General features: G+C 35.7%; 1 protein-coding gene across 2 annotated transcripts in view; it reads right to left on the minus strand.

Moving 5' to 3' along the window:
- Positions 1-22,043: 22,043 nt before the first annotated feature.
- Positions 22,044-25,499, minus strand: part of GABRA2 (gamma-aminobutyric acid type A receptor subunit alpha2) — a 160,544-nt gene continuing 157,088 nt past the window's right edge. For both annotated transcript variants that reach the window (XM_004389029.2, XM_023742989.1), the window contains one exon: positions 22,044-22,574. In XM_004389029.2, coding sequence (XP_004389086.1) covers positions 22,278-22,574 — 297 coding nt within the window. In that variant the 3' untranslated portion in view covers positions 22,044-22,277. The remainder of the gene's footprint in view (positions 22,575-25,499) is intronic.

The raw sequence follows: 25,499 nt of genomic DNA on the forward strand, positions 1-25,499 counted from the left end.
ATCTGAGATTAGTATTGCAACTCCTGCTGTTTTTTGGTAGTTGTTTGCTTGATATATTTTTTTCCAACCTTTCATTTTTAATAAATTTATGTCTTTTTTCTAAGGTGTGTCTCTTGTAGACAGCAAATTGATGGATCCTGTTTTTTAATCCATTCGGTCACTCTCCGTCTCTTTATGGGTACATTTAGGCCATTTACATTCAGTGTAATGATTGAAAGGTGTGAATTTATTGCTGTCATTTTGTAGTGCTTTTTTTGTGGTGCTGACGTTTTCCTTGTTCCTTTTACTCTCATGTGCTGACTTCCTTTTGTTTGTGGATTTTTTTTTTCATTTCTTTTGTTTTTGTAGTTTTTGTTTTTACTGAGACTTTATGTTTTTCCTCTTTATTCTTATGAGTAGGTTTGTTAACTTTCTTTGTGGTTACCATGAAATTTACCCTTATCTTTCTACATTTGAAGCAGTCTATTATTTCTTGGTATCGTTTTGCCTTCCTCACCATTAAAAGGTTCTATACCTACATCATTTATTCCCTCTTTTATTGTTCTGATGTTGTTGTCATTTACAGATTAACTGCTCTGATTCCCTATTGTATTTCTTCTGGTTTTGGATAGTACTTGAGTGTTCATTTCCTAGATTGGTATCTGGCTGGTATGATCTTTCATCCTAGATTCAGCCTGTGAGCTGAAGTTGTTTATTCTCAGATTGAAGGATTCCTTTTAATAATTCTTGTAAGTTTGGTTTAGTTTTTACATATTCCCTTAATTCCGTTTATCTGGAAATGTCCTAATTTCACCATCATATTTGAATGAGAGTTTTGCAGGATATATTATTCTTGGCTGGCAGTTTTTTTCTTTCAAGGTTTTATATATTTCATCTCACTGCATGGTTCTTGCCTGCACGGTTTCTGCTGAATAATCTCGGCTTAGTCTTATTGTTTCTGCTCTGTATGTGACTTTTCGTTTTTCTTGAGCTTCTCTCAGGATTCTTTGTCTTTGGTTTTGGCAACTGATTATGATATGCCTTGGTGATTTTCTTTTGGGGTCTGTCCTATATGGGGTTCGTTGAGCTTCTTGGATGGCCACCTTTTCATCTTTCATGATATTGGGGAAGTTTTCTGTCGGCAATTCTTCAATGATCCTCTTTGTATTTTCTGTTTCTCCCCCTTTTCTGGAACTCTGATCAATTGCAAATTTTTGCTTTTGGTTGTATCCCACATAAGTCTCAGGGTCTCTACATTTTTCTTTATTCTTTTTTCTGATTCTTCCTCAGAGTTGTATCCAAGTGTTTGTCTTCAATTTCACTGATCCTGCCTTCCACTGTTTCCCAGCCCTTCTATGACACTGTCCATTTCTGAAATCTTGTTGTTTATCTTTTAGATTTCTAATTGTTTTTGTATGATCTCTAGTTGTGAATTTATTTTTGCATTTTGTTCCTGCATTATTTTCCTGAATTCTTCCATTTTTTGTCTGTATTTTCCATGAATTTTTCTGTCTTTTCCATGAATTTGCCCATTTTTTCCTCATTTTTTCTCCTTTTTACTTCAACTCTTGGATAGCTCTGGATACTAGAGATTTGAATTCCCTATCAGGTAGTTCTAGTGCCTTTTCTTCTACTGGAAAGTCATCTGGTGTTTTATTTTGGACACCTACTGGAACTATCCTGTCCTGTTTTTGTAAATGTTTTGATATTGTCTGATGTCTTTGGGGCATTTGGTAGTTATTTTTCTTGTTTATTGATTGTATATTTGTTTTGTCCTTTTTTTTGTTTTATTTGACTATGAGCAGGTGCAGTGTGTGTTCTTTGTTGTTCGCTCATCTTTTGGGCACAATACTTTTTGCCTCCTTCTCCAGTTGGCAGGGTCAGTCACTCTTATATGGTACAGCAGGGCAAGTGTAGCTGAAGAGGAGTTGCTGTGATGGGTTGTTTGTGGCACTTACTATGGCCACCAGGGTGGGCTGGTAATCAGTGCAGGGCAGGTTCCAGTAGGCCATGCCTGGGCTGCTTTTCAGTGTGATGTTCAGTGCATGATGCAGGTAGGCAGGATGGAGGGGGGAGATTGTGCTGTGTGGAGCTAAGATGTTTATGGGAGAGAGAGGAGACAGGAACTGGAGCCAAAAACATACAAACCAAAAAGCGTGGTAGGGGACCTTGCCGTTAGAGTGGAGAGATGAGAGACTATGAAATGGAGAAAAACAAAAAGGAGAAGAAGGAAAAAGAAAAGAAAAAAATCATTAAGAATTAGGAAAAAAAATGAAGACAAAAGCTCCTAGGGATCCCACCAGTGCAGCTATGAGTTCTTGGGAAGTTGTTCCCAGGCCATGAAGTACAGCCTGGCTAGAAGGCATAGAGGTATGACTCAGCACCAGGTATTCAAGGGACAGGATGAGAAGGAAAGTATAGAGAGACAAGAAACTGAGTAATGAAGAAATGCAAAGGGAAAAAGTGGGAAAAGAAAACAAAACAAATTAAAAAAAAAAAGTACAAGAAAAACCCCTAAAAACCGAAAAAAAATAAAACAAGTGAAAAGAAATGTCCTCAGGGATCCCTCTGTGCCTCTGCACAAATTGAGGAGGTAGGTCATCTCTAATCTCTTTCTCCTTAATGCCAGTTTACACATATGATCTGAAAATTTAGCTCCAAAACCACATGTCTTCATTAGCAGTAGCAGGATGGCATCACGAAATAAGTAGAGATGTAAATGAAATCCTTTTTCTGCTGCTTACTAGCTATTTAATTAAAAAAAAAAATGTGTTTGTGAATCCTTGTGACTTTTTAAAATTCTGGCCTATTGAGGGAATATTTTATTCCTACTATATTAGAAATCTATGCATTATGATTGGGTGGATTGGGTCTGAACATCCATTCCACCATACTCTGAGTATGTCTTCTAGTTCTGTTAGAGCTAGAGATTAAAATCTTCATTTATCAGACTCCTTTGAAGCAAAGTTCTGGATTTGATTTAGATTCAGCCAAACAGATGATGTCACACAAGATTTGAAAAGTGGAAGTGCAGAGAAGAAAGGACATCTCTTGCTTTTGTTCTGTCATACATAAGGTCACCATGCCTTGGAATTGACTCAGTGGCAACTAACAACAAAAACAACAACAGAAAGATGCCTGGCAGAGAGTACTATTTTGTTGTTTGTAAGTATTATCATTATTATTGTTACTATTATTATTGTTGTTGTAATTATTTGTCAACAATCATGATGTCTAAGATTTTATCCTACTTTTAAGCTAACAAATTAGCCAGTTACAGCAGTTATAGTTTCTTGGATACTGGCAGAAGATAGGAGACTCCTGGGTCAGAGATAAAGGACAGTTTATTTCTCAAGCAATAACAGTAGCCAGAATATCATCATGTTTGCACCAGTTCCCCAAGCTCCACCTCCTACAGGGAAACACAAAGAGATTCAGCAGATACCTGCACATGCAATGGTTTATATTATTTTAGGAATTTCAAGCTTAGAGAACTTGAATCTTTTCTAATTCCCAGTAAACCTGTCTGAATTTTGCCCCTGAGAGAGACATTATTTTTATCATACTGGATTATTAAAGAGTCTGACTTTTGCTCAAGAGGGAGATACTATCATTATCGTCCACGGATGTTTACTATACAAACACCTTCTGGAGCAAAGGTAATCAGTACCTCTGCTTATGAAATATAAGCAGATAAGTGATAGATTCAAAGAAAAGAATAAACAATATTTGCACCTTGTTTGTACAACATCTTGGCTTATGGTAAATTTTCTGATGAGTATATGTCACTTCTTTGGACCCTCTAATAAATATGACTGACAGAGTTTTGGGTCATGTCTGTTCAGTTTCTAGCATACAGTATTTCATTAAGGCTGTTGTTATTGTTGTGTGACGTTGAGTTGATTCCGACTCACAGTGACTCTATAAGACAGAGTAGAACTGCCCCAGAGGGTTTCCTAAACTATAATCTTTATGGGAGTAGATTGTCAGGTCTTTTTTCCTGAGAAGCCACTGGTGGGTTTCAACAGCCAGTCTTTTGATTAGAAGCTGTATGATTAACCATCATGCCACCAGGGCTATGCCAGAAGAACGAACAAATCAGTCTTAAAAGAAATACAACCAGAATGCTCCTCAGAAATAAGGATGGCAAGAGTTGCTCACTTAATTTGGACACATTTCAGGAAAAACCAATTGCTTGAAAGGGATATCACATTCGGTAGATGGTCAGTGAAAACAAGGGAAGCTGTCAATAAAATGGATTAACATAATAGCCACAACAATGGACTCAAACTTGCCAATGATCATGAAGATGGCACAGGATCAGGCAACATTTTATACATAAGGTAGCCATGAGTCAGAGCTGACTGAATGGCAACTAACAACAATAAAATCAACAGGACTCCAAAAATGAGGAAAAGGCCAACCCCTTCAGTATTGATCTCAACTACGATTTCCCAGGATTTCAAGCTCAACCAACAGAACAAATCCCATAATATACCAGGGTCTACCTTAGAAATCCAGGAAATTTCCTTATTAAGTTTCTATATTGACCTTTCCATTTGTCCCAAGGTGTTAACCCATGTAGAGTAAAATGTGTAAACAATTGCACAGACTCTGCATTGGCCCACAAGGAGGAAGTCTCTGACTATTCTATCATCCCTAACAACCCTGGTCAGTGAGTTGAGGATGGCATGAATGTCTTTCTGCGTCAAGGTAGTGTCATTGGTCATTTCAGCTACAGTCATGGACAAATTTACTACCATCCTTTCTAATTGGATGATTCTCATTTAAGGAATGGATAACTGCCTGAAGGGTGAGTATAAACAATGAGTTGTTTTTCTGTCTAGGAAGTTTCTCTGATACAACAAAGATAGCCTCATTTTGGAAAGATATTTGTAGTCTGAGGGCTAACTGATACACTGGTGATGTTTCCTTAAACACCTGAAGGTCTCTAAAGTACAATGCACCATGTTTTCAGGATGTAAACAAATTAATGCCTGGTTTCCACACAAGAAGTATAATCCAAGAGGCACACATGATTCCCCTGGAAAGTGTTATTTGCAATTGTTGGGGTACTCCAATTGGGATCTACATAAATCAAGGGACACAGGTTGGCAGTGCCTCCAATGTGGTTGAGAGCAAAATAAGCAATAAATAGAAAAGGAGGGAATTAATTACCAATCATAGCTTCATCACCAGTTTGAAAACAGTGGGCAGTAATATATGTACATAAGTATGTACATGTATATGCATATGTATATGTATATACTTTTTCCATCTCTCCCTTTTGCCTCACATTTTACATAGGCTATACTTGTGGTGATTAGCTTTACATAATTACAGGTTGTCAACAGAGAATTTCTACTATACTAATGGAAGATTGAGACCAAATGACTCCCAAAGAAAGATGCAGTGATTGCTAGAATTTTATTTTTCCCTTTTGGAGACATGTTGAGTGTGTTTTTGTTGTTCAGTGATCATTACGTTGACATGAGCTTGTTGTTTCTATTGTTTTTTGTAAATTTAAGTATGAGAAGAAAGCAACGTGTGGAAGTTGAAGAGCCAAAGGTGTGAATGTGGTGAATGTGGTAGACTGATGGTCAATATCCATTTTAGCTTCTTTCTGGGTAACTTCCTGTATTTTGGAAGTAACGCTAAAAATTATATAACTCAGGTTCTGTATGTTTTATGTTTGACCTATCAGATGCAGTTCTGTGAGATTTGGAAGACTGAAACAATATGGACATGAATATGGAAAATGTGCTTCTATTGTTTCAGCTGGCAAGCAAGGTGACAAAGCACTTGATTTTACAGTGGCAGCAATAGCAGACATCTTAGTCACTACTTTCATAGATGTCAAGAACCAGGACATAAAGCAGGAATTTAGCTAGTCAAGAGCGTAAGTGGCATCATGTGGTTCTGGACCAGGCAGCGTCATAAAAGCTTCCTGATTATGGGCTCTTCTTGATTGTAGTTTAGATCTAGATTGAACCAGTGGTTTCTTAATGGAAGAGATAATAACCTTGTTGGCTTGGTTCTACAGTTAGGATATTGAAAACTTTCTTGAAAATTCATCCCATATTGTATTTTATTAACCCTGTCAATAATTCTGTACACTATTTCTCCTACATTTTTTTACAGATTTATTGTGATATATTTCAAATACCATAAAATTCATCTATTGAAAATGTGTACAGTTTAGTAGTTTGTAGTATATCCACAGAGTCATACATCATTACAATATAATTTTAGAACATTTCATCACCATAAAAAGAAATCCTGTATACATTAGAATTCATTCCTCTTTTTTTCTCCAACCTCCTCAACCCTAGGCAACCAGTAATCTACTTTCCTCTATATGGATTTGCCTATTCTGGACATTTCATATAAATGGAATCATATAATCTGTGCCTTTTGTGACTAGATTATTTTACTTAGCATAATGTTTGCAAATTTCATCAGTGTTGTAGCATGTATCAGTATTTTATGAAAACTTCTTGGTCTCCTTTCTTTCACTCAGTACAATGCCTTTGAGATTCACACATGTTGCTGCATGTATAAATAGTTCATTTCTTCTTATTGCTGAGTAGTATTCTGTTGTATGACTTGTACTTCAGTTTGTTTATCCAGTCATCAGATAAATGATACTTAGGTTATTTCCAATCTTTAGAGTTTAAGAATAAGGCTACCATAAACATTTTGCACTAAACAAGGGGCACAGTCAGAAAATCCCACTGTGGTAAGAATCAGCATGAATCCAATCCCCAAAGTGTGAATTTGGATATAATTCTCACCTACCCACTTCTCCATTCTGGTTGCCAGCTGCCCAAGAGGCACTCTTTCTTACCTAGTTACCCTGCATGGGGTTGGAGCTCACATGTTAAAAGTGCATCATCTTTCAGACTGACTGCCCACAGGGCCCTTTTCTGACACTAGCTGCCCGAAACTGGGTCAGAATTCATAAGTTAAAAGGACAAGACCTTCAGACTGACTTCCCACTTAGCCTTTCTCTGACCATAGGCACTCTGAGCTGGGCCAGAGCTTACAAACTAAAAGGACACAGTCCCTCAGACTGACTATCTGTGCAGCCCTTTTATAACCCTAACCACGCCTAGTTTGGTCAGAACTCAAAAGTTAAAAGGAGACTATCCTTCAAACTGCCAGAAAGGCAGACACTAGCCACAAGCTTGAGGAGTCCACCTGACACCCCATCCTTTTTACCTGGTGGCTCCTACTGCCCCTTTGGGTTTGATAATTGACTAGAATGACTCACAGAATTTACAGAGAGAATACCATACTCGTAGCTACCCATTAATCATAACCAGAAAAGATACAAATGCATAGGGCAAAGTCTGGGAGGGGACCTGGCATGAAGCTTCCACTGTTTCAGGGATATGCGAGCCCCCTGAGAGCAGATGTTCTCACCAACCAGGAAGCCCTAGGAACGTCCTTGTTCAAAGCTTTTATTGGCTTTATTGCATAGTCATGATTTGGGCTTCATTGCATAGTCTGATCGGGGCCTCATTACATATGAATGACTAATTGGATCATGCTCCCCTTCCTTAATAAGGTTAGCTGACTTGGTGGCTAGTCCCCATTCATTTGCTCAAATCCTCAAATGTTGTCTGGAGGTTTTAGGTAACACCATTTTACAACCCCACAATGGATGAGGATTCTGATTTCTCCATATCCTTGCCATCATCTGTTGTTTTCTCTTTTTTCAATCATAGTCATCCTAATGCATGTGAAGTGATTTTAAAAACTCTGTAATAAATCCCTTCCTGCTTAAAGTAACTATAGTTCTTTGCATCTGAAATCTAACATAGTGCTATAGGTCTACTCCATAAAAACAATTATAGTTTTTTTAAATTTTTTTTTACTTATGAAGTATATATCTTTGATGCCCTATAAATTATGAGAATGGCTCATAGAAGAATACCCTTCTCTTTCTTGTATATTTTCTTCTAAAATTATGAGAAATAATTCCAATTCCTTCAAATCTAAAAGCAAAATCAATCCATTTAAATTTTGAATAATATTGAATATTGAATAATAATCCTAACAAAAAGATTGAAATATTGAATAATAATCCTATCCAGGCACTGAATTTTAAAATAGTTTCATATTCCAGAAATGGGTACAATGTTTATAGAGATCCTTGCAGCTTCTCCATTGGCAGTGAATTGCAAATGAAAATTATTTATAGCAAATACAAACACGATAGCAACAGCTGCACCATGATGCACACAATCTGAACACATTTCCAAGGCACTTATTTCTTTAATAAGATGACTCTGCCTTTTATAAAGTTGGATAATAGAACACACAACTATCACAGACAATGATGGAAGATTACATGATTCAGTGTAATCAAAATGAAATCATTCCGCTTTGGGCTTTCAAGTAAAATCTAGCTGAAATCAATTGCCAGATTTGCTTTTTAGAGATTTATTCAATCAGAATATCTGTCAACATATATTCAGAATTCAGTATATTCAGAGAACAGAAGTCTGCCATAGAGACAGGAAAAGCAGTTACCAGAACATCATTCTGAACACTGTGACATCCACCTGCCTGCCCATGCTGTTTTAAATGACTGAAACTACACGCAGACAGTTAAACACGACAAACCCTAAGGGATAGGATCTGAAGGCAACCAGTTGACTTAGCTTCCCTGGGTACCTTCCTTAGTGCTCTGCCACAGGTCATGGAGTTACAGCCTGGAGATTTTCCATGGGTTAACATATGGTTTTCATAAGGTCTTATTAAACCTAAAAATATTTTATATTCAAATTAATTCAGTTGAAGACTAGAATTGTAGGATAATTGTGCGATTCACCAGACCATGGGCTTTGGTGTTGAAAACATTAAACTTGTGGTTTTAGCAAGTTCCTTAGCCTTTGCTCAAAAGAAATTACCCAAAATACAGCTTAGAAAGCCAAAGACATGGAAAACATAGGAGAGAGATTAAGGAACATGGAAGATAGAATAAGAGTATCTAACATGTATCTAGAGAAGGGAAAGAGAATAGAGGAGAAAGCATGTTATTTAAAGAGGTAAAGACTGAGAATTTTCCATAACTGAGAAAAGAAAATAATCCACAAATTCAAAGAATTCCAATAAATTTTAATTAAAATCTTTGGAAAAGACATGCATTATCCTAAGAATATTACAGACGAATGGGGAAAACAAATATTGAATAAGTGTCAGCAACATGGAAGCCCAGAGATCAGCACAAGGCACTGTAATCAGACTTAAGTTTTCTTGTCTGGAGGAAAGAATTTCTGTTGCACCCATAGACTGTTTATATAGTAAAGGCTTAATTGCGGGGTAGCCAAGAAAGGCAGACCAACAAGGAAAACTGATTTTGCCCAATATTAATTTGTAATATTTTATGAGAGTTTGTCTTTGGTGTGCTCGAATCAAATAATAAATTTTAAATTATTATCTAGTGGTTCAGTTTTATTCTTATTAAAATATTAGCTATAATGTCATCAATTTTAAAGTACTAAGAACTGAGATTCAATGTTATAGAAATTATGATAATGTATGTTTAATCATGAGTCATTAATAGGGACATCCTGTATAAGCAGAACCTGGTTCTTCTAAGCAGAAAGTGAAATTATAAAACTATACTTTCAGAAAGTAGTACTATAATATCTTGAAATATGCTAATCAAATCAGTTAAGAAAATATTAAATATATTAGATGTTATCACTATTCCTGTATAAACTTTTCTTAACTGTATAAAGGTACCATGATTACTTTTGTATAAGGAAACATCAATACACAAAATAGACACTGATCTATAATAAATTAATATTAAAGGTAAATGGCAAATTCTAGTTTTTGAAACAGGGAAAAATAAGTCCCCAAATATTACTACTTTTCTTTACTCAAACCCCAAGACTAATCATTTAGACAGTGACTTCTGCTACTCTCTGACTTAAATAAAAGTGTATTCACTTCTCAAGGCTTTTATTTCATCTTTTTTCCCTTTTACCTGATATTAGTGAGACCCAGCACATACCATGAGGTTGATAGATAATGAAAGCAAGGCAAAAATATTCTAATTCAATTCTTGGTGGTCAGTAGAGACTCTTCTTTCTTTCATTCACAATACTTGTTCCAATTCCATCTCAGTTCTGCTCATCTTCTAACCCTCCTTGGCCTTGTTCCTGCAGTTTAGGCCTGTCATTTGTAATTGTCCTGGGATATTCCTTGCCAGAATAACTTCTGTTTGACATTAAGCTGTAGTCTCTTTCCAGTCTTGGATCCTTTAGCATTGGAAAATGAGTTCTAATTTTGTCCTCCAGGATCCTACATCTCAAACCTAACCCACTTACCTGAGCCACCAACCAGCTCTGTGCTTCATGAGAGAGTATGCATACAGGGTCGATTTTGAAAGTTGTAAAGTAGATGGTCTGTCCTCCCAATGTAAACTAAGTGGGAGTAACTTTGATAACAGGATTGTAAATAAAATAATCTATGAAATCTGTGTTCTTTTCTGTTCTACATGTTAATGAGTTTGTATTTATGTTATATATAATATGCTGACACAAATATTAATGCTTCAATTATAAATAATTGGTTTCTGTCAATTGGAAAATAATTGTAGTAAATACAATGATTTATATGAGTTTTGAGAGCAATAGTCTTTTTTGTTTTGATCTTTTTTACATACTTTTACATTTTATTTTCACTTTTAGAATTTTTCAATGTTAAAAAAAATCCTATTTGAGTCTAATAGCCAACGTTTTGAAGTGTATGCTGAACCTTTGCTCTTCCTCAACAGGCACTTCCTCTTGAAGAGAGGTGGCCCGGAAGCTGTGCTGATCTTTCTTCCTCTAGATAATGTAGCTGATCAGTCCAAACTGCTACTATCAAAGTATTTTACGCAAGAACTTGAAGTTAGTTACATAGGCACTGAGTCTTGTTATTCCATCACTGTATCGGAAAAGTTCAAAACCGGGTTCCTACTGTTCATGACTTCAGGGGATTTAATACTTACTTGCAATTGAGTGAGACATATCCTTCCCTTGCATTTCTTTTGTCTCTAAACTAGCTTTAAGTTGCTCTTAATCAAATTGAGTCATGGCTAAGATACTTTGAGTGAGGAAGGTTACTATCATACTTCACCTTCAACATCACATAAAGTAACACAAAGGAGTTATGAAAGTCAATATAATTACGGGATATGATACCAGAATATTAAAAAGAGAAATGCGATGAGCAGTATGAGGTACAGTTAAAAAAAAAAAAGAGAGAGAGAGGATTATAAACATTTTACCCTTAAGGTACAGATCAGTTGTCTGGAATGAATTAGACTTTGAGATAAGCCTATAAATATACTCTTTGTGAAACTTTCCTGTAAGCTATGGTTGTAGAGAGTCTGGTTTAAGTGGTAGGCATAATGACTTTTAAATATTGATAAATTGTTTCATTTTTCCACAATCTGGCATCTTGTGAAGCTAGCCTTCAAACAGTAAGTGCAAGGGCAGTTCAAAATTGATATGCTTCAATTATTACTTTAGATCTTTAAATTATTTAAGATACGATTTAGAAATTTTCTATAAAATTATTTTTTATTGATTCATAGAAGAAATATAAAATGTCAAGCAGCATTACTGGAATAAGGTGAATTTTTTAGCTAAGTGAGCCTCTGATAATTAAACTCCAAAATATTCATTGTAATTACTGATGGAAGAAGATTTAAAAAAAAAAAATAATGCCCACTTTCCTGATTGCTTAAAGCAAGAACACTGGATATAATTCAGTATTTTCTTAATGAACAACTGAGGGATTAGGGATACTACTTGTATCTTGTTTTCCATTTTTATAGTTTTCTATCTGTATTTGAAGTCTTCTAAGAGTTAATACTGACCATGGGCCTGAGCATATAAAACCTTTTCCATTTGGCAATGTAACAATCTTCATAGTATACTCTTACTATTCTAGTACTTAATGCTTTATTAGCAGTTTCCCTTACATTTTAAAGGTGAGGCAAAACTTCTAATGCCATAGATGCCCTTTGGAACTCAGTTCCCACTTTTTTGATTCCTTTAGGGCAAAGGTGACATGAATGCTTCCATTTCAACCATGGTCTTATTTACATGATTTTGAGAGAGCCTGGCCTATAAATTGACTGATATTGGGGAAAACTGACTGAATGCTGTTGAAGTATTTAATATTATGTTGGCTATAATTTCACTGAGATGTGAACTTGGAGCTATTAAACTCATCCCACTACTTGAGTATATTTTCCCTTGAGACAAATACTAGCAAAAACATGTTACTGTAGATATTTTCTAAAATATTTGATTAAAAAGTTTAAGTTGTAAATGATAATCATATTTCCTTTTTTATATACTCACATTGTATGTAAATAATGACAAGGGTTCAGAGTACTAATTAGGAGTATGATAGTAATTTTAATTGATTAATTAATGAAATCTCACTGATGAATACTTTGTTATATAAGGTTTGATACTGTTACTTAAATTTACTATATTATGTGAAAAACTGAACACGGAATGATTGTTTAGTTTTATGGTGGTTCATTCTTTTCTTTCATAATATGGACTAAACAAAACAAAAAATAAACCCATTGCCATCGAGTCAATTCCAACTCATAGTGACCCTACAGGACAGAGCAGAACTGCCCCATAGGGTTTCCAAGGAGTGGCTGGTGGATTTGAACTGCCAGCCTTTGGTAAGCAGCCAAACTCTTAACCACTGTGCAACCAGGGCCCCATAGACTAAACTAAAAGCTATAAATTAGCAAGCAGAGATTTGAATCAGAGCCCATGAATAGGTTTATAAAACAAAAACATACTAACATAGCTGTAGAGGAGTCCTGGTGGCGCAGTGGTTAAATACTTGGCTGCTAACCAAAAGGTGAGCAGTTGGAACCCACTAGCCACTCCGTGGGAGAAAGACTTGGTGATCTGCAACCATAAAAATTACAGCCTAGGAAACCTTATGGGCCAGTTCTACTCTGTCCTGCAGGGTCACTGTGACAGCACACAACAACAGAGTAGAATTATTTGGGAACTTAACAAAATTCTGATAGTCCGTCCTTACTCGAGATTCTGATTTACTTGGTGTAGGGTAAAAAAAAAAAAAAAGAAAAAAAGAAAAAAACCATTGCTATCAAGTCAATTCCAACTCATAGTGACCCTATAAGACAGAGTAGAACTGCCCCCATAGGGTTTCTGAGGAGCCGCTGGTAGATCTGAACTGCCGACCTTTTGGTTAGCAGCCAAACACTTACCCACTGTGCCACTAGGGCTGCAAGTCTAGTATAGGGTCTATTTTGTTTTAAAAACTTCTCAGTTTAGTCTAGGGTTGAGAACTGTAGGATGAGAAATTTATCAGCTTGACAGAAATTGCTTCATTACAATAGCTTTCTGATATTTAAAAAAAAAGTTTAATTTCAGCAATAATAGCAAAAATCAAAAGAGGAACTCATTTAAACAATACTGCCTTAAATTAAAAGAATGGATCCAACAAGCAAATTATGCAAGATTTCTGGGTTTATAAATAGAATAATGAACTTGAATCTACCTAAAGAAAGGAAAATCCTAATTCATTTTATTTTCTGGTTTCATGTAAAAGTGACACTTTTTGTAATAGAATGCAACCCATTTTCTGGATGAACTTAAATTTAACATCACTTTCTTAAAGTGTTACAGTGATCAACATTAGTAATGATCCTCCCCCCAGTAAAGAGTAGAAAATTCCAGGGCACATTTATACCTTTCCTGTCACATTACAACGTTGCAGTATAAAAAGAATTTTAAGAAACTAACAACACTTAAAATCAGTATTACAAAATTTTGGTGTTATGTACCAATATAAAAAAGCCACATTTACAATAAATTCCATTCTTATAACCAAACATGTAATGACTCGAGTATAAAAAACACAATTTTCAGATCAAACATATTTAAATTAATTTTAATCAGTACAAAAAGATAACGGTTAGCATTGATTTGCATATAATTAAGCAGGATTTTTTGTTCAATAGCAAGCAAAATGGTACATTCAATAAAGGTCAAATTGTCTTACATTTGTAAAAAATAGTGACTTTTCCCAGTGAAAACAAGGTCACAAATCACAAATATTATTAACTCCTGAATGGTTTTCTCAAACCAGAAAACTTATCATATTAGTGTACTGTCACCCAGAAAATTTCAAACTTCTCATAATGTGACTATTCAAAATTGTGTTGGAGCATTCATCATGCAGTTCTCTGTGCATGTAATTTAATTATTAATTTGTAGCAAGAGAAACACATTTCATTAGTTTTTGTTTTTTCTTTTCTAATTTAGCAATGAATACAAAACGTTTTTAAAGTTTCCATGCACATTGACCCTAAAGGATGTATCTCATGAAAGCTCACATTCCTCCGTTTGGAGCACAACACCTGAATTTGGATCTTCTCAGGAGAATCTTGAAAACAAACAGGATACCAACAAACCTGGAATGGATTTCTTTTGTCTCTAAACCAGCATAGGCACCCAAGATCAACAAGCAATCAAGGACTTATCCACGGATGGTAAAATTTAATCCATGAAAATTGTGGCTCATAAGTTTGGTTTCATTTAGGCCTTTCTAATCGTACATTAAGCTTCTTCACACATTATGCTAGGTTTAAAGCATAGCCAAGTGCTTCAACTACTATGTTGAGGGTTCAAAAATAATTAAATAAATGCGGAACAAATCTATCAGCAGTTATTTCTAAAGTAATTCTGGATCTAGCTCCTTTGTTTTATGTTCCTAATATCATGTTTTCACAAAAACACTTTGTTGGAAGTGCTTGTATAATTATGATAGACTTGCATTTTGGCAGCATGTCTAAAAAAAGAAGCATGAAAAACTCAAATTTTCACACTGAAATTATTCAATGTATACAGTCCCAATACTTGTTTTTATTTGGGGTTGATCCAGGATTCTCTCAGCAAATGATAATTTGCAAGAAATTGTTTGATGAAATCAACACATCATAATCATTGTAATCCAGTGAGTTTTCAAGAAATTCAAAGTTTAAATGTCACAAAACCAACAATACGGCAAATAAAAACAAAACTTCTCTAACTACTGATAGATCTGGTAAAATAAGGAAAAACAGAAGAAAAATAAAGGGGGCAGTGCTTATTACTTAGTGTGCTTAATCAACTTTCAATATTTCTCATATGCTATTATTATCTCTATACCACACAAATACATGTAATATAGTCCCAGAAGCTAAATTGCAACCATTAGTGAACACCTTTATATAAATGAATTTTTTTTTGTGCTGCAAAGTACAGTGTGTTCTTGTTAGTGTTTATTGGATTATGTCTTATAGAAGAGCAGAGTGGCCTTCTAACTGGATGAATGTTCCCAAAAAGATGTGAAAATAAATTTGAATTAAAGCCAAAAAAAAAAAAATAGTTTTTATTTTGTTTTTTACTTTGCCTAGAATATAGGGTCACCATGAATCAGAATCAACTTGACAACACACAACAACAGAATATATGTGAAACTGGTGCTGTTGGTGTACTTTGTGGAAACTCTTGACTCCTAGAACATCAAGAATCACACAGAACTTATGATAAACTCTCCAGAAAAAGATACTGAGAGAGCCATTTCAACTCAAAAAGATATGAAACTTATCAGTAATGAATACAGATAACTTGGTATTTACAAATGAACCAGATATTTAATTTTAAAAGCAATTCCCCAAACTCCATTAAGAAAGCTTGGAATTCAGAGATTGCCTGTCCCACCTTACTCATTAAATCCACAGCAGTTGAGCTGATTCCAACTCATAGCGAACCAATAGGGTGGAGCAGTTAGTTCCACATGGTTTCCTGGGCTGTAATCTTTATGGAAGCAGACTGCCACATCTTTCTCCCAGGCAGCAGCTGGCGGGTTTGAACCACCGGCCTTTTGGTTAGCAGCCAAGTGCTTAACTGTACCACCAGGGCTCCTACCTTACAAGTCAGAATTAAGAAATAATTTTAAATTGTGTAGATCAAAAGAACCAATTAGAAATACACAGGGAAAATATTCACACCATAAAAACATACTCATTGCCGTTGAGTCGATTCTGACTCATAGCGACTCTATAGGACAGAATAGAACTGCTCCATAGGGTTTCCAAAAGCGGCTGGTCCTATAGGGTCGCTATGAGTCAGAATCAATTCCATGGCAATGGATTTGGTTTGGTTTGGTTATTGACTAATTGCTGGTTTAATAAGAACTACATTTGTGATATAATGAGGATGCACTTAGTTCCATATAATGTGATACAATGAGGATCCATTTAGTTCTGCCACATAGAGTTCTGTCAGTAATGTGGTCACTACAAAAAATGTGTTTGAGGAAACATCAGTCAAAAGTGAAGATGTGTCCCCAGCACTGCCACCAAAGATTGGAACTCCAACAAGACCTTGCCCACTACCACCTGGGAAAAGACCAATCAACAAATGACAGCCCCAAAGAAAAAGATCCTGATATTTTGTGATCCATTCACTTCTTCTACTACTACCATTACCAACAAAGAGGCTGACCCAAGCAATTCTGCTAACTGCAGTGCTTATTCCTCTGAAGAAGATACGACTGAATGGGCCAAGAGAGAGTGAGAAAGAGGAAGAGCAGAGGCTTGCCTGACTAAATCAACAAGAGCAAGAAGACTTAGAACAGGCTATTGTACTCAGCAAATCCGAGATACCAGAAGTGTGAAGAATTCTCATGTTCTTTGTCAACAACACTCTTCTTCCTGAATATTGAAGCTATTTACATTGTGTATCAAACTACCTATGAGCATGGCGATACAAAGGTATATATATAATAAAAATGAACAAGTCTGTCTTGGAAGAAGTACAGTCAGAGTGCTCCTTGTAAGCAAGGATGGTGAGGCTTTGTCTCGCATACTTTGGACATGTTATCAGGAGGGACCTGTCCCTGGACAAGGACATCATGCTTGGTAAAGTACAGGGTCAGCGAAAAAGAGGAAGACTCTTAACGAGATGGATTGACACACTGGCTGCCACAATGGGCTCAAACATAGTAACGACTGTAAGGATGGTGCAGAACCAGGCACTGCTTTGTTCTATCGTACGTAAAGTCTCTGAGTCGGAACTGACTGCACGGCACCTAACAACAATAATAACATTTGTAATGATATCTACTAATAAAATATTTAGATTTTATATATTTATCTGTATTTCTAAAAATGCTCTTTCACACTTGGGACTTAGAATTTTCCTCTTAGAAATCATATATAGAGAGAGGCACCTCTAATAAAATCTAAAACATTATTAAAGGTTCCTTGAGAATATTATTATAAACTGAATCATAAATCTGTTAATTGTTCATCCTTACTGGTGCCCTGGTGGCGCAGCGGTTAAGCATGCAGCTGCTAACCAAAAGGTTGGCAGTTCGAATCCACCAGCTGCTCCTTGGAAACCCTATGGGCCAGTTCTACTCTGTCCTACAGGGTCGCTATGATTAGGAACTGACTAAAAGGCAACAAGTAGTAGTAGCAGTAGTACCGGTGGTATTAGCTATGTTAAGTATTAACTACGGTACAGATACCGAGAGTGGTTTGAATTGGGGTATATAATGGTTTGTATAAGAAAACATTCTTTACATAAACCTATAAAAAACAGAGTATTTTAGCTAAGTAAGATTGAAGACACAGTGTTCTAAATATGTTGATTAACAGGAATTTTAAAGGAAGCATGATGATATATGATTGTTATAATAGATTTTAAATAACTTGTTATACTTTCTCCAAATGGCTTTCACATAAACTTTATCTAATTTAATATTTTAATCAAAATACTTTTGAGAGAATCATGACTGTTAAAATAGTTTTGTATATACATATACATTTATAATTTTTCCTCTTAAGAGAAAGGGAAAATAGTTCACTTGTTTTAATTAGTAACACCCTAATTTTTCCTTTGGGTTCTTTTCTTTGAAGCTTTCCTGGTTTTTGAGGTACTGAATTTGTCTTTGATTATGATGAAAATATGAATGTTTATATATTTGAGGAAAAATTTCTATGTGGATACAAATTTTGACGTCATAAAGATTATGGATGTTATAGAACTTTATTAAATATTGTCTTTCATTTTTTTAAAATGTGAATTAGGGAAAAAAAGTCTTATCATAATCTTTTTGTCCACAATGTTATGAGTGGTTTTCATATAGTACCCATGGTTTCCAAGCATGCAGATGTTAAAAGCAATCAATCCTCCCTCTCCCATTTAAATCTTATGCTTCTTTGTGTTTGGATTAATAAAAAGGAAGCCCAAGGTACCTATGAGACCTCAATTAAAAATAAATAAATAAATGTCACTACAGGGCAGTAATGGTCCAGCTCATGAGTCTCTTGAAATTCTGAGTCTTTTCACATTAAAAAGAAAAAAAAAATTAAACATCTGGCAATTGCTTCAAAAATATGCAGGTGGATTTAGGAGAGCCAAAAGGCATATAACAAGAACAACCTGTCTAATAAACCTATTAATACGGCCCCAAGTTTCAAATTAGTTAATAAATATTTTTGTTTCACAGGCACTGTCATGAGGGCATCAAGTATGATGCATATGAAAGAGAAATTCTTAACAGATGCTGGAGAACAATGACAATGCAGAAGGTGATCTTAGCTACTTCCCCTCTCCTTTCATTAGAATGCGGTGTCTGTAATGCAGTGTCCATAACGCTTTGGTGCCTTTCTAGATTCCATGAGAATATCATGGCAGAGTTCAGTTCCCTCATCCAGGAATACAAACAGCCCCAGAAACACATGTGTGATATACAAACAGTTACAGAAGAAAACAGTGAAATAATATATGTTATTTTTAAAAATAAATTATGAACTATTTATGAAAAGAACACTTTGGGAACATGGTTCAAGGGGATCACTTATCCAACCCTGAGATAAAGTGGAAATAGAGAGATCCCTGAAAAGATTGTTAAACATTACAACTGGCATTTTAAAAATCACTGAAGTTTTAAAAAATGTATTAAATGGTTATATTAGTTTTCATTTCTATGTTCAAACAAATAAGAACATGGAAAGCAGAACAAGAGCAAACAGCCACCATCTTAGCACACTAGTGATATTATAGCTCATAAAACAACTCTTGGTGATAAATTAAGTTTACTTGTTTCACTTAATCTTTGATTTCAAATCTTTATAAGAATGAGATGCACTTTAATATTCAACTAAATTCTGGAGGTGTGATGTGAGTTGTATTGGCAATAACAGCAGGGAATAGCACACAGCAGGAAGTCAAAAATATTTGTTAAATAAATATTAATTAAATCAGAGCAGTAGCTATACACTGATGAGATTATATCTCTATATATGCACATTTACTTATCTACATTTGTACAGACCATAACTCTTTATGCCAATGTACACTGCAGGCAATAGGCAGAATACTTATGGGCCAATGAGACCAATGTTAGGAAATTAAAACTGTGTTTCCTGAAAAAATGGCCTTATTTTGGGTAAATCCATGTGACTTTTATTTTGTGTTTTTAAACTGGTTCATAGAAGGGAAAATAACTATAAAGATCACAGTTCTATAAAATCATTTTCCATGGAGCATCCTCCCTCTCTCCATCATGAGCAAAAGCTACTTTTGATTTACCCAAACTTTAAAAGAATAAGAAGTTTGTAAAAAATACACCAATGTTAGAGAAATGACAGAAAATCCTGATCCACATTATTGGAACATCAGGATGTCATTAGGCTCAAATAAGATTTTAACAACTGAAACTATAAATAAGAATAACAAGAAGGACAATAACTTTTCTAGTCAATCTGCCATAAACTATTAAAACTGGTACCATCAATGTAAGTGCATCCCTTTGCCCAAGGTAGAGATGATTCTTGTCGATTGTCCTACAGAAACTGTTATTTACAACTATTTTTACATATGTACATATTTATAAATGTATAATTTATAGTCAGACACTAAGGGACAATGCAGAGCTTACAAGGGAAATATTTTTAAGTGTGTAACAGATGCATACCATACAAAGCATGTTTATTGCTTGCCTTCAAGCATTACATACTTTCTTAGACTATTGCACACTTTCCTAAACATCACAGAAGGGCTACACTGATAAATATATAAGAAAACAGGACATCTTCTATTCCACTGCATGAACAAAGTACACGTTTAAAAACTATTTAGATAACAAAAAACTTGTTATTGGAAGGTAATTAAAGAAATACATTTATTGGCATATGTAACAAGTTTATTTTATTAAGGGTTATGGATTACCTTTTGTGAGGGAATTTTTAATGTGAAGGCTGTCTTCATGGCAAATTCTTTTAATAAAATGTATTTGTGACCTTGGTATTAATATAATCATGCAAAGCACATAACAGAATCACACTAAAACAAGAAAATGAAAAAAAAATTAAATGAGGCAAAGGAAAAGCAGTTTTTGTTGTGATTTTGCTTATTTCCATAAGATACTCCTTTTATTAATTTTTGAACATACTTATTTATGCACTGTATTCAAATACTGTACAAAACTGCAAGAAATGCCACTATATGACTACTTATGTTTCTACAAAGACACCATCGTAAAGGTATATCTATTATTAAAAGTCAACTAATAACTGCTAATGTATATGTGAATCAAAAGGATTTTAGATTTGCCAAAAACTTTGAATCGAGGCATGATACATCATTGTTAAATTTTATTAATATATTTCAGGGGCATAAAGAGTATTTTTAAAATATTAAAAGACAAATGAATGTATTTTGTTGTTATTGTTGTTGGGTGCTACTGAGTCAATTCTGACTCATAGCGACCCAGTGTGACACGGCAGAACTGCCCCATAGGGTTTCCTGGTCTGTAATCTTTACAGAAACAGATCGTGTATTTCACTCATTAATAATTACTAATTATATAAAATTGTAAATGGTGGCTTCTAACTTAGCTACCTGTTTGTGTGACTGTTTGTCTTCTAATTTGTGGTAACTACAGTTTGTGTGTGTGTGGTTTCTAATTTAGCTGTGTGTGTATGTATATGTTTGTATGCATTTTAAATAATCCACTATCTGTTGGTGATGTTTCAAAGTTTCAGGTTAAAAATGTTCAACTCTTACCAAAATCTCTTCTGGTATACAAAGCTGTTGTAAATTTGAGTCAGCGAAATTTAAAGTTGCAATTTACAAAAGCAGATTTACATTAATTCTTGACTGAAAGAACTGCTTTCAAGACAGAAAAATGTGCCAATTAACTGCCCTTTCCTTTAGAATTAGTGGCTTCTGAGTCCTGATGAAAAGAAGCCTTAAGGCAGAATTTGCAGTAAACAGGAAAGAAGAGAATCGGATAAGTGCTCATCTATATTCTGTGACACCTATGAATTCTCGTCAGCGGGAGTTTTTGGCACAATTTTCTAATCCAATATGAATGTTGCTCCACAGTACCCAAACTGGATGCTTTTTCCCATCTCCAGCACCAAGAAAATTTAGCTCATCAACTTCAATACAACACATACCTGGAAAAAGTAAGACACATTTTTTTCTTTTTTAATTAAAGGTCATTTCCAATGATGAAAATAATTTGTTAGATTTCAGTTATTACTTTAAAATAAGCTCAGACGCTAAAAATGTAATGACCATGACATCCCAACTGTTATTAAATTCTAGGCATAATTAACATCCTGTCAGGAAGTGACTCGTAATCATTTAAGCTTGACATACTGTAATGTGTACATGGCTATAGATAATATACAGAGTAATTAAAACTGATTTTGAATAATCTCTAGTTTTTCTTCTTATGTGTGCCAAGCTTCCAATTACATTAGCAGGGATTCTGAGCACTCAGGAAGGGAACTGATGTTGCAGCTATCAGGCCCTGCTGTTTAGAAGAATTTGTCTTTGAATGACAATCTTATCTTATGTCATAATTAGGCAGCAGTAGAAAATACTCATATTTAATACCTAAATAAAAAGCATCCATAAAAGTGTGGTGTAGGTTCCTCATTGTCATCTCTGCTGAAGAATAGGAAATAAATCAGGACATCTGAAACCCACTTTAAACCAGTTCCTAAGAAGGCAATGGCTCTTCTGGCATGGGGTGCTTTCTGTCGGCAGTTCCATGGTTTAGCAAATGCGTGACTCAATTAGAGATCTACTGGTAAGCTATATCACTATATACATACTGTACATGTTGGTTCACAAATTAGCAGTTATTAGTCAGACTGTACATAGCAAAACAAACTGAGTTTAATGTTGCTCTATATCCCAAAGATAACCCTGGGTCTAGGTTCAAGGACTGAACCCTAATACAGGTTCCCTGTTTAAATAGGTAGCCCAGTAAACTAAATTAAACGTACCAAACAAGACTGGGAAAACTATTCTAGACATTCTGTCAATTTTGCTAACACTGTTGAAGGTTTTCTTGGCTTCGGCTGGCTTGTTTTCCGGCTTCTTGTTGGGTTCTGGCGTCGTTGCACTTTTGGAGATAGTGGAGAGAACTGGATCTTTTGAAAGATTCGGGGCATAATTGGCAACAGCCACCGCATAAGCATTGTTCTGTATCATGACAGAGGCTTTCTCTTTCTTCTATTGGAAAACACAAAGAAATCACAGAGTATGGGTTGAGCCAGCAACATAACATTTTCTGCAGATAATTATCTTGATAAACATCATTATCCATCAGAAAGAATGAATTTAGGATATTAAATAAAGAGTTTAAGTCCTAAAAACACTAGGATAAGGTAGCCCTCAGAGTAAAACCATTGGTACCATTTTCCTGGAGAACCATTTTTTGTTATTTACAACAGCAAAACAAAACAATCAAAAAATACAACTTTAACAAATGAGACAGTATTTTGGACTCTTAGGAGTCACTCAAATATTTGTTGACTAGATGAAAAAGCAAACTGTGAAAACATTTTAACAAAAGAAATGATCACCTACAATGAATGATTCTAACTTCTGAATAAAGAAATTTAATTTCTGTAACTCAAGAAAAGGATTCCCCTCCCCACTTTATGTCAAAATCATACAGCAACTGCTTTACTCAGATCGTGGGAAGTTGTACTTATATGCAGATGGCAGTACAATAAATATTCAAAATATAGAAGAAAAATAAAATACCAACGTGGGTTTTTGCCTATCTCCTCCCCGCTTCTCCTTATAATCTCCAGTTTAGTTATAACCAACCCTAGTCTGGGTCACTATTATCTGCTGCCTAAACCAGGCAATACCCCTTTGTGGTCTCCCTGCTTACTTTGACATAATCCAATCATCAGACGCACTAACGCCACGGGGATCTTCTTTAAAACATAAACTGGATCATGCCGTGCCTCTGTTAAAATCTTTTAAACTGCATCCAATGGAACTTAGAATAAAACTAACATTTCTTCTTATGACGTCTTTCCTTTGCTTATTATGTACCAGTCCCACCAGAGGAATTTCAGTTTTCGGAGTACTTCCTTGCCAGCACCTTTGGAGATGCTAGTCCCTTAGCCAAATGCCTTCCCCTAACCTGTTTTTCACATGACTACTTCTCTCTCACTGGGAACATTGGTGGTTCAGTGGTAGAACTCTCACCTTCCATGTGGGAGATCTGAGTTTGATTCCCGGCCAATGTACCTCAAGTGCAGCTACCACTCGCCCATCAGTGGAGGTTTGTGTGTTGTTATGATGCAGAATAGGTTTTAGCGGCATTTCTAGACTAAGACTAGTAAGAAAGGCCCGGCAATCTACTTCCAAAAATCAGTCAGTGAAAACCCTATGGATCACAATGATCAGGTCCGCAACCGATCATGGGGATGGCTCAGGACCAGGCATTTCATTCCATTGTGCATGGACATGGGGTCACCTCAAATCTAGGATAAATCAATGGCAGCTAACAACAACACCACTTCCTTCTCACATTTTGGTCCCTATTTAAACATCATTTCCTCAGAGAGGCCTTCCCCAACCACTCTATCCAACCTATTCTCCGTGCCCCACAAATGTCCTTTCATAGTACCCAGTTTCTTCCCATTATGGCATTTTTCACTATGTGTAAATGCTTCCTTTACTTGTGTGATTGTTTCACTGACATCTTCCTTCCTACTGAGATCTAAATTCTATGAAGGCTAGTGCCACTTCTGTCTTAACTTTAGTGACAATAGCACTTCCACCAGGTAGGCACATAACAAACCCAAACAAAAACCAAACCCATTGTTGTCAAGTTGACTCCAACGACGCATAGAGGCCCTATATGACAGAGCAGAACTGTCCCCATACGGTTCCAAGGCTGTAATCTTTACAGAAGCAGACTGCCACTTCTTTCTCCCACAGAGTGACAAATAATAAGTAGCTCAATTACTGAAACCTGAAAATATAAAGAGTATTTACCTGCATTTCTATACTAATATAAGGAGCCCTGGTGGTACAATGGTTAAGTGTTCATTCACTCACCAAAAGGTTGGAGGTGCGAACCCAACAGTGGCTCTGCAGGAGAAAAGACCTGGCAATCTGCTTCCATAAAGATTTCAACCTAGGAAACCCTATGTGGCAGTTCTACCTGTCATATAGGGTTGCTATAAGTAGGAACCGACTCAATGGCACACAACACACACACATACTAATATAAATGAATTATTAAGTTATCTAAATGGAAACAAAATTGAGCCAACATTTAATTATCCAAAATAGTGAGGTTTACAGGAGAGATTACCCTAGGACAAAATTTGGAGTATCAGTTAATTTGAATTGAGAATTCTCAAAATGTTCAAGTAAAATAAGATAAGAAATGGGCTATGAAAGCCCAGGAGGATCTGTGAGCATGCCTGGGTTTCCCAATTCTTCCTGTCCTTTCCTCCCCTACTTATGAGGCTTTCATCCAGGCCTGGCTGGAGTATAAAAGGAGAAGGAGTAAGAAATCACCATTTGTAACTTTATAAAACCAAACCAAACCCACTGCTGTTGAGTCAATTCCAGCTCATAGTGAGCTTATAGGATGGAGTTGAACTGCCCCATAGGGTTTCCAAGGCTGTAAATCTTTACAGAAGCAGACTGCCACATCTTTCTCTCGTGGAGCAGGTGGTGGGCTGAAACCACTGAGCTTTCGGTTAGCAGCTGAGCGCTTAACCACTGTGTCACCAGGGCTCCTTTTGTAAATTTATAAACCAAACCAAACCCTTCGTCGTCAAGTCGATTCTGACTCACAGCAACCCTACTGGACAGAATAAAACTGTCCCATAGGGTTTACAAGGAGTGGCTGGTGGATTCGAACTGCTCACCTTTTTTTTTGGTTAGCAGCCCAACTCTTAACTACTGTGTCACTAGGGCTGCTTTGTAACTTTACAGAAGCTATAAAATAACTTTCCTTCAGTAGGGATGCATGTAGTTTCCAATGTTATAAATGGATGCTAATCCACAAGTGTATAACCAATAACAAAATGATAGCTAACATCTTTTTAGCATTTAGAAGTTAGAAGTAAGCAGTTAGAAGTTGGGTCTGGAATTGTGGTTTAGAATTTAGACAAAGAA

The sequence above is a fragment of the Trichechus manatus genome, unplaced genomic scaffold, assembly GCF_000243295.1.
Source record: "Trichechus manatus latirostris isolate Lorelei unplaced genomic scaffold, TriManLat1.0 scaffold00231, whole genome shotgun sequence".
Taxonomy (NCBI): domain Eukaryota; kingdom Metazoa; phylum Chordata; class Mammalia; order Sirenia; family Trichechidae; genus Trichechus; species Trichechus manatus.